At 34.1% G+C, this 15975-nt stretch overlaps 1 protein-coding gene across 5 annotated transcripts in view; it reads right to left on the bottom strand.

The window, feature by feature from the left end:
* Positions 1-15975, bottom strand: part of COL11A1 (collagen type XI alpha 1 chain) — a gene marked incomplete at both ends in the record, with an annotated part of 228661 nt that overhangs the window by 56053 nt on the left and 156633 nt on the right. For all 5 annotated transcript variants that reach the window (XM_080693166.1, XM_080693164.1, XM_080693167.1 and 2 more), the window contains one exon: positions 3376-3483. In XM_080693166.1, the coding sequence (XP_080549292.1) occupies positions 3376-3483 (108 nt within the window). The remainder of the gene's footprint in view (positions 1-3375; positions 3484-15975) is intronic.

The following is a 15975-nucleotide window of genomic DNA, read 5'->3' on the forward strand; positions in this document are numbered from 1 at the left end:
GAAAAATGAAAATAAAAATAAAAATAAAAATAAAAATAAAAATAAAAATAAAAATAAAAATAAACAGGAGCCTTGATAACAAAAAAGTTTATATTTGCCATGTAATATTTCTATTTAAAATAATTTATTTTCTTAAAGTCCAGAATTTATCAGTTTTGTATAAGGTAGTATTCTTGATTACATCAGGATTATTTCTCTTTTTTTTAAATTATACCAGATGGCTAGCTACAAGTCCTTACATCCTGCCTTCACATTACCTCCTCTATACACTTCCCTCTCCATCTCCTGCCCCTTTACTAACCGACTTTTATTTGCTCTATTTTCTTGCCTTTTTGGCAGTGGCAGGGATCACACACAGATTTTCACACATGCTAGCCAAGTGCTCTACTACTGAGCTAAATCCCCAACCCTCCTGGTAACTCTTCATTTTCATCTCCATCACTGACATTTTAATTCAAAATATTAGTGTCCTTGGTCTGAACTACAGAAATGGCTTACTGGCTTTCTCCACATTGATATTTTACTTTTTTCCAAACTACTTCTAACACTGTAACCAGAAAGCCATTCAGACCATATTAATCAACATTATTATGTCAACTTACTTTTGTACTCTTCCTAAAAAAAAGATCAAACTTAGGGTGGCCTGCCATGGCCTGGGTTCTACTAAACACCCAATCATATATAGTTGATTAATTAATAAAAACAAAAATTAAGTGTCAACCAAACAAAATTAACCCAGTAACATTGCTTTTTTTCCCAAATACTCATTTTCAAATGTTTAACAAAATCATCACACAAAATATACCTCTGATATCACTCTGGTGGCATTTTTATCTCTCAATCAAGTACTTTAATTAAAACTTATCTATACTCATAAAATGTGCTGCCCCGTTCTAAGTGGACTTCACCACTTTAAACACAAAAGCCAATTCAGATATTTCCCCTTAATATAGATTTCTTTGCTGACTCAAAAAGTCAATTCCTTTGTATCCAGGTATCTGGAAATAAGACAGATTTATCCTCCTGTGCCTTCATTATAGTACATGTAATCTCTAGCCATGAAACACTTGCTATTTATTTTTTCTAATCCTGGTCTGTGTGGAGGTGGGAAAACCCTTTACATGGTCCACAGCACTCTAAATTTACATTCATCATTTACAATTCCTCAAGATGATGTAACTCTTCCTCCATTCTGCATCTCTTTGATGGACCACAACCTACACAACTACTGGAAATATCTGTCTTCGTTTCACAGCTTCTACCCTTCCATTTATACAGTTACTAAATCTTACATTTAAGAATTAGTAGTAGACTACACAAGCTCATGTCCTCTGTTTCACTTGGCTTCGTCTTGTATTTAACCTATACTCATACCCTCAACTTACATCACAGTTCTAAGAGTTTCTATTATTTGGGTGGATAAGTGCTAACTAGGCCATAATTGTTGCCTTAGAGGGGTCATATAGAAATTCACCATTCTTGTTTTCTATTTTTCTTTTCCCTGAAGCTGGTTGGGTGGGTAAATAGACTCAGGGCTATACTTTTTCATTATGAAAGCCTATACCTGCTGATGATTGCCTGACATTCTTATAATACAGTCCACTCACAGGAGATGAAAACCAAATTTATATTTGGGAAGAGGGAAAAGTAAATGGCTGCATTTAACATTTTGGCAAATATTTCCAGAAGTTTTTGCTAGACCTTTGCATGGGTATCAGTAGATAATTTAGCCCAACACTCTAGAACTACTTTCTGTCATTATCTTTAAGTAAACACTTCCCTTTAAATTGCTGCCTCCAAAACTTTACTTTTTCACAAACCAAAGTATCCACTTTCTGTGTGGGGAGGTACCGGGAATTGAACCCAAGGTCATTATTACCTCTGAGCTATATCCTAGGACCTCTGAATTTGAGTTTTTATTTTGAAATAGGGTCTCACTAGGTTGCTGAGACTGCCCTGAAATCAGAGATCCTTCTTTCTCAGCCTACTAAATCCTGGGATTACAGGCATGTGCCACCATCCATGGCCAAAATATTCACTTAAAAAAAAAAACAACACTAAATGTAATGTTCTCATAAAACTCTGAATTTCCTTATTAGTGAATTCTCAATTTGTATAGAAAGAAGTGTAAATTCCTTTTTATCTTTGTGTATTCTTTATTGTATTGTGCCAGTGTACAGTACACTGTAAAATACAGTGCTTTAAAAAAAAAACTCAGTATATTAAAAAATGCTTTTCTGTCACCCAAAAATTATATCTTCAAGTATCATGGTCTCATTTGAACATTGTTTCTGAAAGGTAATAGATTATAGGGAAAACAAAAAATAAACAAAGCAGAACACTTTTATTTGGAAATTGGTATGGTTCAAATGCGTGTCCCCCCAAAATGTATTAGAAAGTCAATCCCCAACAAGAGTGGTTTGTTATAAATGGGAGTTCAGTTCCCAGTTCCCTTCTGCCCTCTCTCCACCACTCTTTGCCATGGGATGGGGCAGCATGAAAGCTCTCCTGAGATGTAAGTGCTTGGTCTCAGACATTTAAGTCCTCAAACCTTGAATCAGTTAAGTTTTTTTTTTTTTTGCTCATTATAATTTGCCATCTGTGGTATTTTGTTTTAGTAGCCTGGAGACCGAAATTCATACAGTCTACTTGCCAGAGATGAAGGCTTAGTGATGAATAAACTTAATTGTATATGTCAAGATTTATAAGTATACAAACATATTAAACACACCTTTTTGGGCATCATAATCATCATCTATAATCTACATTTACTGAACCAGTTTGCATTTTAACCTTAAAAAGTGTATTATTTTAGAAATGTGATTAAATCAAAAGCAAAACCAAAAAACCTGACACCTTAACCAAGAAACAAAAACTGAATTTTGAAGCAAAATTTTAAAATCAATAAATATACTAGGAAATAATTAATCATATACTTCTCATATCACTCAGTTGAGTTCCATGAGAAGGGCAAACACTTTCTGTGGGATTCATAGACTATGGAACTGACTGAGGCTGAAGTTGTACTGCAAGAGGTGTGAAAAGTTCATATTTTTCTAATATAAAGCAGCAAAGTAGGTATAGTTTTAATAGAAACTCCCAATTTTATTTTTAAAAGGAACAAAAGAAGTCTTTTACCTAATAATATCCAGCTCCCTCACAGATATTAGGGTTTCATAGAGTGCAGAAAAATGTCATCTTATTTAATTGAATTTGAAATCTTCTCTATTATAAATATAAAGGGAGGTATCTTTATATGCCAAGCACATGTACAGAAAAAATGCACTGAGGTATGAAGAGCTAATATCCTTGAATAAAAAGTAATAACTTGTGCATGGTAGCACTTTAATTTATTTTCTCTATGACGTTACTTACAGGAGCACCCTTCTCTCCAGCTGGACCAGGAGGGCCTTGGGGTCCTGGACGCCCTGGCAAACCAATTGGGCCGGCAGTACCGGCAGATCCACGTTCTCCTGGTGAACCCTAGAAACAGCAGAAATGTTTTGATATTAATGGCCACTTAGAGACTAGTAAAAAATATAAAATTAACTTTTAGACAATTTTAAGATCTAAAAACATAGAACCAGCTATTTAAGAATATAAGAAATTCAAACATACATTTACTAAGTTTTGTAATGCTCAAGTAAAATGTACTTACTATTTCCATTTTTACATAATGAAATATAACAGTATGTTCTCTTAGGATTAGATTCCTAGGTGGATATTAATTATAGTTTATCATTTTATTAGGGAATATAAACATTCATATCTTTACTTAATAATTAATATGCTTAGATAATATAAGACTCAGAGATAATGATTTACAAAACCTGAAAAATATTATTTTGACATTTATTTTCTAATATACCTTCAATTTTTGTAAATAATTTTATTAACCAAATATGAATTCATTACTTTGTTCTAATTTATAGTTTTATTCTTATAAAATTCCCAGGAAGTCTATAGTGCAGTTGTAGTATCTCAGTTTTCAAGATGAGGAACCTGTGCCTCAAAGAGGTTAGCTGTCCTCAAAATCCTATGACTAAGAGAGGAAATTCTGACCTTGAGATCCTCTGGTGCTTTCCCTACAGAGCTACCCCCTGCTTCTCTCTGATGAGGACATCAATAGTGCCCAATGGCTGTTTACTGGGAATTCCCTTAATTTCAGCTTCATTCAATTTCACTGGACTCATTGATTACAAAAAGATGACAAATAAATGAACTAGTTAATTTCCAGACATTATTTTTAGGCTCAATTTACAAGCTACATGAAATATTTCTTTTTTAGCCTGATTTCTAAATACTAAAAATGATGCCATATTTCCAAGGGAGAACTTCAGTTAGTATTTTTCAAATGACAAACATCTACACTTCTGTTGGTCAATATATTTTTATATTCCTCTCATTTAGAGAAAATTTGTTATTTTGATCCTCTCCTGCCTCTCCCCCACCCCTCCCTTCTCTCCCTCTCTTCTCCTCATTTTCCTCCTCCCTTTTTTTTTTTTTTTTTTTTGATGGTACTGGGGTTCCTGGAAGCCCTTCTATCTCCGGGCTATACTCCCAGACCTATTATATGTATATGTATGTATGTATGTGTATATATATATATATATATATATATATATATATATATTTATTTATTTATTTTTTGGAAACAGGGTCTCTTACGCCAGCGCGGCTGGCTCCGAACCAGCACCATCATCCTGTCTCCGCCTCCTAAGCACCACCATGCCTGGCTGATTAATATTTCTTAATAAAAGGAATATATTTTTATGAGGAAGAGGCAACCAGAAATATTCATACGCATGTGCTCTGGCAAATGATTCCAGAGGCCAGGACACAAGAGAAAAAATAATAGTAAAGTTCCCAAAGTGTTTGACATGTATGGAGTGCAGCCCTTAATATGAAAATCACAGATGTATTTGCCTTTGTTTATTAAAGGGAGGAGGAGGCCGGGCGTGGTGGTGCACGCTTGTAATCCCTGCACTTGTGAGGCAGAGACAGGTGGATCCTGCAGGTTCGAAGCCAGCCGTCTGGCTTTAGAGACCCTGTTTCCAAATAAAAATATATAAAGTAGGTCTGGGAGTATAACCCGAAGGTAGAAGGGTTTCCAGGAACCCCAGTACCACCAAAAAAAAAAGGGGGGGGGAGGAAAATGAGGAGGAGAGAGGTGGGGGAGAGGCAGGAGAGGATCAAAATAACAAATTTTCTCTAAATGAGAGGAATATAAAAATGTGCCTTGAATTAATTGAATGAGAAAAAGGTTTGTAACAAGGGCATTTTTTTTTCTTTTCTTTCTTTTCTTTTTTACTTTTTGTTATTTTGGTAAAATAGAAACAAAGACAGTCTATAATGGAACTAGTGCTATTCTGACTAGTTCAAGTTAAAATTAATATCTCCCGAGATAAATCTTTATTAGTAGAAAAGCTAAACAATGTGCATACAAAATGATGGTTTTGCAGTTTTAAGTTTAATATTTTGATTGCAGACCTACAAAAAGGATTATCACCTGTTAGTTTTATCAAACAAAATAAGCATCCCATATAAGGGCTGAGATATTTTGTAATGATTTGTACAAAAGAAATGCAACTCTGATAAATCAAACATTCTGGTAAGGAGAAGAAATATAATCATGTAAGACCACCTCTGAAAGAAAAGTTCAGATTGCTTAAGCACTCTAAATTAATGAAAGTATTTTCTTTTCTCTAGATAGTCATTCTCCATCTCTAACACCAGTACAGAAATGTTCTCAATTTTGATAACTATTCAACACATGAATCACCTAAGATACTATGGGGCTTTTTTATTTAAATCATGTTGCACTTTTGAGTTTAAAAGTTAAATATTTCTCTTTTCAGTGCTGAACTTTAAAATGACTTAGGTTAATGCATCTTCTTGAGAATATATTTATCCTTGAACTTTCCAGAAAAACATTCATATACAAATACTGAGGATTTTTACTTCGTATTTTAGCATTCTAATGTGAAAAAAATATTTTCTCTGATGTATTACATGTATCACTCTTTCTCTGAGTTGGCATTCACAATACACCCACTTATCTCTGCTTAGGTGGTCACACTTTTGTTCTGAATTGAAAAGTTTTGGTATTACCCTATACTCCAATACTATTAAAATATTCCAGTCATTCTTTAAGCACAGGTCAATAAAACTCTTGTCAAAAAAAAGCAGAAATGTTTTTTGTTGAGAATTATAGGAATAAGAAATACTTCTAAGCAGTATTCACATAGTCTATCATATAGTACTCCAGGTAAACCACAATTATTTTTTAAGTAAATTAACAGCTTTTGGCACTAAATTTTCTCTTATGAATATCTCTATACTTTTGTAATATATCCAAAGAAATAAATACAATATGCATTATATAATATAAATAATAGAAATAATTGTAGACCGTAATTAATTTACTGATACACATTGTTATTTTTATAAAAGGCAGCAGTTAAAATATCAGTCTCTAATCCTTCCATGTTTGTCAATAGACATTTTCAATTTTTTCTGAATAATTAGGTATGTATTTTTCCTAAAATATTAAAATTAAAATAAATATGTATTGCCTTACCTGGGAGCATTGTGATTGAATGTTACATAGAAATAACTCCTAGCTTTTACTTAAGAAAAGAATGCTTGTGAAATTGGTAATGAGATATGTGTACTATTTAAAATTAATAAAAATTTTTAATATTTTATTGCATCTCAATACAGATGATACTGATTTTAATCTATGGCAGTGTGAAAAATTTATAAATATTATATACTATTTTTATTACAAGGAATAACTACCTTAATTTATTCCTTGGAGCATTCATAAAATTAAATTTCAGATTATCATCTTGCTATGGAAACTGAATTAAATTAATAACAAAATATATTACCTTTCTGTAGTTAATATTTCTGTAAAATATTGTTCATGATCTTATCAGAGCTCATAAACTTTGAAAAAATGATAAAAACAAGAAGAGAATTTTTTTCACATATTATTTGTGCCCTAAAGCACAACTGTAATATCTTTTCTACTAGTAATTTTAAGAATTGTATAATCCTAGATGCTTGTAATAACAGCATGCTCTGTAGTGATTCTATTTTATAGATAAATAAATGAAAAGTGAAAATCTCTGATGGTCCCTACTGATTAAACAAGTGATATACAGTGAATTTGAAAAGCTTAAATATTCTCAGGTCAACTTCCAAAGAATTAGCCTTATGAATTCCCTAATCTCAACCGAACCAGTGGGAAAGTCCTATCTTTTTTTATAAATCAAAGTTTAAATCCAATGCTAAAAGAAGGTCCATTTACACATTCAACAAAAATGTAGTGAGAATGTACTCTTGAGACAATAACTGAGAATATAGAATGCATTATAGTAGATAACAACCCCTGAGAAACTCACATTGCAAGTGAATTTTCCATATATGGTGGGCATTTATAGTGATAACAATTTGTGCATTTCTGTATAACCGGCTATCATAAAGAACAAAAGAGTTTTAATTATCAGGTAAATAAATAATTTTTATCTAATATGGATGTTTAGATTTAAATATAGATTAAAGAAAATGTGACACATACACACAATGGAAATCTACTGAACAATAAAGAAAATACAAGTTATGTTTTTTTCAGGAAAATAGATGGAACTTGAAAATATTATGCTAAGTGAGATCAGCCACTCTCAGAAGGCCAAGGGTTGTATGTTTTCTCTTATATGTGGAAGCTAGGGAGAAAACTAGAAACCCTAAAGAACTTTAAATAATGTGGTGAGAGACTGTAAAGTACTGAAAAAGAATGGAGTACGGTGTAAGAGATGGAAAGAGGGAGGCCTGAAGGGAGCAGCCAAAATAACACTGGGGCAATATGTGAAGGTATTAAAACCAATTCCACTAATGTGTGTGGAAAGGGAGGGGCTGGGATTGGGGTGAGATGTGGAAAGAAATGTGGCAAAAGCCGTGTGCATGTTTGTTTTTTGTGATATTTAATGTGGTATTACATCTGAATTTTTTGAAGACTGCCCAAGTATTACTGAAAAAGGTGTTAAAGAACTATACGTAAGCACATATATTTTTTAAATAGACAAATATCCCCAAATAATTATGAATGTGAATTTTACAGAAGAGAAAACTAAGACCCAAGAGATGATATGGTGATTCCAAGGACGTACTGTTAAAGTAAGGGGAGGACTTTTTCCACATATTATTGAACTCTTGTGCAATAAGAATGATGATGAATATTCTACATATCAAAAGTATTTAACTGGACAGGCATGACACATTTTTGAGGCTGAGATTGGAGGATCACAGGATCACAGTCAGCCTTAGTACCTTAATAAGGCCCTCTGCAACTTACTGATACTCTATTTTAAAATAAAAAATAAAATAAGTTGGGGCCATAGTTCAGAGGGAGAATGCCCCTGGGTTCAATCCCCAGTATCACAAAAATAAAAAATGATTTAACTAGAAAGAACATTGCAGAGGTGCTAGAAAAATCTATAGAAATATCATTATTTTAACTTGTGATTTAAATGGCAATAAGTACGTGGCAATTGAAGTTTCCACATCTTTACTATTATAAGTGATTCCCCACTGGATGTTTGGAGTGAAGATAACTTTATGAGCTGTTGATTCAATCTCCTTTGAGTACTTCAGAGCAAATAAGTAGGCATACAACTTAAGAAATCTAAACATGAGTTACACATGAAGATTAATTCTCACACCATCCCTCCCCCATTTCTCTTTCTCATGTTTGGCTTACTGGTTGACTTTTTTTTTTTTTTTTTTTTTTTTGTGGTACTGAGGTTCCTGGAAACCCTTCTACCTCTGGGCTACACTCCCAGACCCATTTTTATATTTTTATTTGGAAACAGAGTCTCTTAAACCAGCATAGCTGGCTTCGAATCTGCGCGATCCTCCTGTCTCCCCCTCCTAAGTGCGGGGATTACAAGCATGCCACCATGCCGGGCATTGGTTGACATTTATATTTATGAATGTCATGTTTGCCTCTACCATTTTGTACCCCATTAAGATGTATGACTACAATTAACCAATAAAAATTTTAAGAAAAGAAAGAACCAAATGAAAAGAAAAAATAATTGCACTAGAGATTTTTAAGTAAGTATATTTTACTTTCTTTTATCACAAAAATAGTAACTATGTGAGAAGATGGATATGTTAATCTGCTTCTCCAGAGTATGAGTTTTACTATCTCTATTTATCTAATAACATCATGTTGTAAAACTTAAATTTGGGTTTATTTTCAAACAAGTTTCTACAAGAAGGTAATGTAATATGTATTGAAATATACAAATTATAATGACTATATAAGTTTTCTGTTATTTCTATATTATCAAACACCACAGAAAACATGATTTTTTTCTCTTGTTTTCAATTGCAAACTGAACATGGTTTTTAAAAAAAGAGGAATTTAAGCTTCCTTATTTAGTTTCTTTTTTGTTACATTTATGTTAGATTTATCCCCTTCTGAAAATTGTCTCCCTAAATTTTGCAGTGTCTTTCTCTAAACCTTACAAAGGTAATAAAACAAGAAGCAGTAGCATCAGTCTGCATTTTTGGAGCAGAAGGGATAGTGGCTATTTCTCTATGACTTTACAACAGAAGACTATTAAAATAAATATTTGATCACATGAAAATACATATTGCTCTCCCTATGTCTTTGATATTCTGAGGAGCATTTTTTGTAAAGCAAAAAAAGGTAATAAACAGGCAAATCATCTCATCAGCATTCACTTAGAATGCAGGCCACTAGGGAGAAGAATAGAAGTATAACACAAGGAGTTCTTATAATTGAGAGCTATTCAAGAAGAAAACAAACACATATATATCCCCATTGACTATCAAGGCCAAGTTGACCTTCATGGCAAAACTTGTATGATGTGATTCTACTCTTTGAATGACAAATTCTAGATCACACGGGCTAAATATTTGAGCAAAATATAAAACATGACTAGAACTTTTAGCATAAGCGTTGATCAAATCAAAGTCTTACAATACTAAGATTGTTGGTCATTGGTCTCCATCACTAGCTCTTCATAGAACTCATAACAGGTTGAAAGTAATAATAGGTTACTGAGGTCTTCCAGGGACACAAGAGAGAAAAGTAGGTGGTATCCTAAAATCTTGCATCTTTCCTTGTTTGAAGAATAAGCAATAAACAATAAAAAGAAGATTCTCAGGACTGGGATATAGAAAACATGAAACGAAATAGGAATTATGATAAAAAGGGCATGCAAGCTTTCAAAGGAAAAGTTGACATCAGGTAGATATAACAGTTCACAGAGAGGAAGGTAGAGTTGGAATCTTCAGGGAGCTGTCGAAAAGGGGAGTCAGAAGAAAGGGGGATTATGTAAAATAATGCATATTACCCTATATCATCTATTTGGCTCTGCTCTATACTTTCTCCATATTAATTCCCATCACCACCAGGCCAAAAGGAAATGTAAATGCAGAAGGCTTTTACCAACCACTTTCATTTGATTTAAACTTATTTTTAAAAGAGAAAAAAAATCTGTTATTAAAGAGATGGTTTCATAACAAAAAGAAAATATGAAGAAAAGATTATATAGAGAAAACATTTTCCTTAATTGTTTTAGAGAAATAGAGATGGTAAGTAAAGCAGAAAATTTGCTGCATGGTATATTTGCATAAATGGCATGTTCACAAACATATAAAATTTTTCCCAATTTATGTTCAGTATCCAGAAAAATGGTACACTGCCTTCCTCTCTTGCTTTTCAGTCCATGCTCCCTTCTGTATTGTGCATATCAAATCACCTGCTTCATAACAAAACTATTTGTGATGTGTAGACCTGTCCATGCCTTGACTGGCATCTAAGAACAGTTTGCAGATACCATATCATACACACATAGTAAGCATTTGATTTTTGCAAGACTTTAAAAGCCCAAAGTCACAGCACCCTGTTGGTAAATTTTTAGTTGCCTTACATGGAAGAACTATAAAATGTTTCTTAATATGCATTCACTCCTCCTAGTAAAATCTTTACAGTACCATAATCTTGAATTACCAGGTCTTTACTAAGAGGAACAAAACAGCAATAAGACTTTAAAACTAAATATAGCATATATGAAATAATGACTTTCCTAAATAAAAGTGAATTTTATTTATAGCTCCAACTCCAGCATAAGTTTTTAGGCAAAAATCTTTGTTCTCACCTTTGTGTTCACCTTTGTATATCTCTTTGAGTATACTACTTAATATTTACTGCTTATTTTTAATTTGGTCTATATCTTGTCTTCCTCTTTAAACCATAAACTCTCCATAAGAAAAGCCCATATTATAAATCTATATAACTTCAGCTTAAAAAAATTCTTTAGTATATTCAGATATTTTTCATTTGTGATCTCCCCAAAGGAAAAACATTTAGTAGCTTACAGGGAATATGTAGAATGTAAGAGAATATAAATAAAAAATAGATAAGCAAGAAAAAGTAGGACAGTAAATTTTTATTGACATACTATTAAGCCCAATGTATTAGTAATCTAAAAATTCATAGAAAATAAGGTTTCCCAGTGTAGCTCACAATGCATTGCTCAGTTACTAAAGCAATTAAATGTTTTTGTCTTTCAGCATTTAAAGTATAATGAGAATATCTGTGCATGGTGGATGCCTGTGATTCCAGAACTTAGAAAGCCGAGTTAGAAGGATCACACAGATTCAACGCCAGTCTCAGGAGAGGATTAAAGATGTCAGAATAGATGGAGACAGTGTGTATCAGGTGCTCTGAGATTAGGTACTCAACCAGTGGGAAAAATGCCTCTTAACATGGAAAGAAAAGCAGCTAAACTCAACAAAAAAACAGCTGAAATGTGGTGGAATCAGAGACAGAAGATAGAGCAGAGGACTATAAGGCTCTCCCCGCATTGCAACTGATGACTGGAAAGTGGCAGTGGTGGCACCACCTTGACCAGGCCATACTGGCACTGTGGCTCACAGAGACCTCCAGCAAAGAAGCAGCAGGTTCTTGTGAAGCTAGAGACTAGAAACCATCGTCAAAAGCAGTCAAATTTTCCCTCCAAGCTCAACAAAGATCCAACCATCTATACAGCCCAACTAGATCCTGGGACTAAAACTGAACCCATCTCTGCCTACAGGGACCCAAACAGCATGCATTAAGACTGTGAGGTAATAATTCTCCCCGTGGAACACCTTGCTGTGCAGCCACAGGGACATGCCTGGCAATGAACAAATTTTTTGGCATATGTGGGTTTGCAAATTATCCCTGTGGAGATAAGGGTGGGGGCTACATTGAGCACAGCAGAGCATGAATTAGCAGACAGCTCCTAGGGACATTTGGGCAGCAGGGAACAAGAGCTGCAGTTTGCCATGCCCTTGCAGGGTCTCCAGCTATCACCACAATACAGCCATCCTTGGTTTCTATGGGGTAAAATACCTCAGCCTACTGAATTGCAGACTCAGAAAGCTATAAACTTGCACCTGGCCATGTTTGGGCACTACATGTACCAAGTCCAGAGGACAATAAGGGCTCATAGGATTACAGCTGCCCAGAGCAGCAATGGTGACCATGGGGCTAAATGACTGAGCCATCCAAGCACCAGGCTTAGAACTGTACTGCCATAGTTTGTAACCCGAAAGCAGGAAGGTCAGGGGTCAACACAGGTCACATGAGCACAGGTACAGGCTGGATACTCAACTCTCTGTCAACAGAGTGTGTGCCTGGTATGTATGCACACTATTAATTGACAGTTTGCCATGTCATCAGAAACAGAAGATCAGAAGTGGTGTCCCAGGGCCATCAAAGCTCAGCAAGCTGTGCCACAAGCTAGAAAATAACAGTTGCTTGTCCTGCTGAGCCTAAATCCAATGACCACAGAGGTCAGAGTTCAGCACTTTGTAGTGTCACAGGCTCACAAGCGGTAGAGCATCAGTGGTATCTGTTCCAATTAGCAGGCTGAAAGCTCTGAATAGAATATCAGTCTCTGACTCTATGGGGTTTGGTCCTAAAGAGTACGGCAGCAGGCAGTCAATCAGATTCATGTTTGCTTGTAATAAGAACTTTATGTAGTTAAAAAGGCTCTGGGGGACAAACTCAAAAGTTTGATTATATGGAACACATTGGTAGAGGCAAGTATATACCCCCAGCCTAGACCTTATTATGAAGGAATAACATATAGACACAGGACTCACACAAAAGGAGGAAAAAGATGCCAAAACAAAAATAAATAACAACAAAAAATCTTGAGAACCTCGAAAATATGAAAATGAATAACAGAAAATAAACAATAAACTCCCACAAATCAACAAGGGAGATAATGGATACTGATTTTGGGGAATTGCCACAAAGAGAATCCCGAATTTTAATCTTCAATATGATGAAAGGCAAGTGACATGGTGTTGAACACTTGTAATCTCATGTTTTGAAAGGCTGAGATGACAGGATTGCTTTTCAAGGACAGCCTCAGCTACTTAGTGAGGCTCTTTGCAACTCATTAAACCCTGTTTCAAAATAAAGAATAAAAAATAGGACTGGAAATGTAGCTTGGAAAGAGAATGCCCCTGGGTTCCATCCCCAGTATCGCAAATAATAATAATAATAATAATAATAATAATGATAATGATAAAAGACCTTAAAGAAAGTGTATAGTAAATGAAAGAGTATATCAATAGAGAAAGAGTTCCTAAGAAAGAACCAAAAAGCAGCTTTAAGTAAAGTGAAGGAGTTAATAAATGAATAAAGACCACAATAGAAACCATCTCTGGCAGGTGAAACCATATGGAAAATTAAAGTATCACTCTTGGAAGACAGTTCATTCAGAACTGAAAACACAATCAATAATGTTAGAGAAAATAATACAATATAACCTGAACAGCCAACAAAAATGGAACAATATAAAATGTCCTAACTTATGGATAATAGGCATTGAAGAAGATCTAGAAGCCAAAATGAGGGTATAAGAAATGTCATGAGAGAACTAATTTCAGAGAATTACCCAGGCATAGAAAAAGACTTGGCATTCATGTACATGAGACATTCAGAACACTATCAAAATGAAATTAAAGAAAGACTTCCCAAAACCATGGAATAATCAAAATGACTAACATACAGGCCAAGAAAAGAAAGTTAAAAACATCAAGAACAAAAGAAAGGGTGACATTTAGGGCAAACACAATAAAAATCACTTCACACTTCTCAACCCAAATCATGAATGCCAGAAGGGCTAGTATGTTGTATTCCAGACCCTGGATGTATTAAAAAAAAAAAAAAAAAAAAAAAAAAAAAACTCTTTCAAACAAGATTGCTATGTCTAGCAAAATTATCGTTCAAAATTGATGGACACATACATGCATACATCACCCAATATGCCTCGATCATCTTGTATCCCATGAAGATGTATGATGACAAGCCAAGCATGGTGGCACACGCATAATCCCAACATTTGGGAGGCTTAGATGGGAGGATTGCAGTTCAAAGACAGCCTCAGCTCCTACTTAATGAGGCCCTTTGCAACTCAGTGAAACCTTGTTTTAAAAAATAAAGAATATAAAATAGGGCTGGGGGTGTAGCTCAGAGGTAGAATGCCCCTGGGTTCTATCCTCAGTACAATAACAACAAAAAGATATATGATTACAAAGTACCTATAAAATTTGATGGAGAAATAAAAACCTTCTAAGACAAGCAGAAACTAAATGAATGACTACCAAGCCAAGACTAGCAAAAATATTTAAAGAAACAAAACACACAAAAAAGAAGCAAATACCAGAACCAGAGAAGGAAAATATTCCACCAGATGAGCAACTATAAAAAGAAGAACACTACATCAAAGAGAAAATAGAACTAAAAAAAAAATAAAATAAAATTTGTATCTCAATAATAACAAAGAATGTCAAAAGTTTTAGCTCCTCAATTAAAAGACATAAACTGGCAATATGAATTAAAAAAAATCATCATCATCCAACTCTATGTTAGTTGTAAGAAACTCACCTTACAGCCAAAGATAATCATATGCTAAATGTGAAAAGATAGAGCACCGGGCGTGGTGGCGCACACTTGTAATCCTCGCTCTTGGGAGGTGGAGATAGGAGGATCGCACAGGTTTGAAGCCAGCCTCACTGGCTTAAGAGACCCTGTTTCCAAATAAAAATGGGTCTGGGAGTGTAGCCTGGAGGTAGAAGGGTTTCCAGGAACCCCAGTACCACAAAAAAAAAAAAAAAAGTGAAAAGATAGAAAAAGAAATACAATGCAAATGGAAACCGAAAACAAGCATGGGTACTTGTGCTCATATCTGACAAAAGAGCCTTTAAGCTAAAATACATCAGAAAAGACAAAGCAGGTCAAGTCTTATTAATCAAAGGAACAATCCAACAAAAATATAATTATAGAAAACATTTATGCCTCAAATGTTAGTGTGCCCACTTTTGTAAAAAAAAATCTTTTTAGGATATTAGGTCTCAAAAAGATACAAATACAATAATATTTTGGGACTTAAACACACCACTAACACCACTAGATCTATTTTCCAGGCAAAAGCTGAGTAAAAACTCTTCAGACATAAATAACACTATAAACCAGATGGATATAACAGACATATATATAATATTTCAACCAATAACTGCTTTTTTCAGCTACTCATGAAAATACTCTCCAAAACAGACCATATTCTGGGCCACAAAGCAGGTACCAGCAAATCCAATAAATGTAATATAATTCCCTGCATAATATCAGAGCAAAAATTAATGAAATAAAGAATAAAAAAAAAACACAAAAGATCAAGAAAACAAAAAGCTCGTTCTTTCAAAAGATTAATAAGATTGAAAACTACTAGACAACCTAAGCAAAAAAAAAGAGAAAATTAACTCAAATCATTAAAATCAAAAATAAAAAGGAGACATCACCACAGAAAGTGGGGAAATCCAGAGGATAATCAGAAACTATTTTAAAAATTCATATTCCAATAAAATAGAAAACATGGA

The sequence above is a fragment of the Muscardinus avellanarius genome, assembly GCF_963383645.1.
Source record: "Muscardinus avellanarius genome assembly, chromosome: 3".
Taxonomy (NCBI): Eukaryota; Metazoa; Chordata; class Mammalia; order Rodentia; family Gliridae; genus Muscardinus; species Muscardinus avellanarius.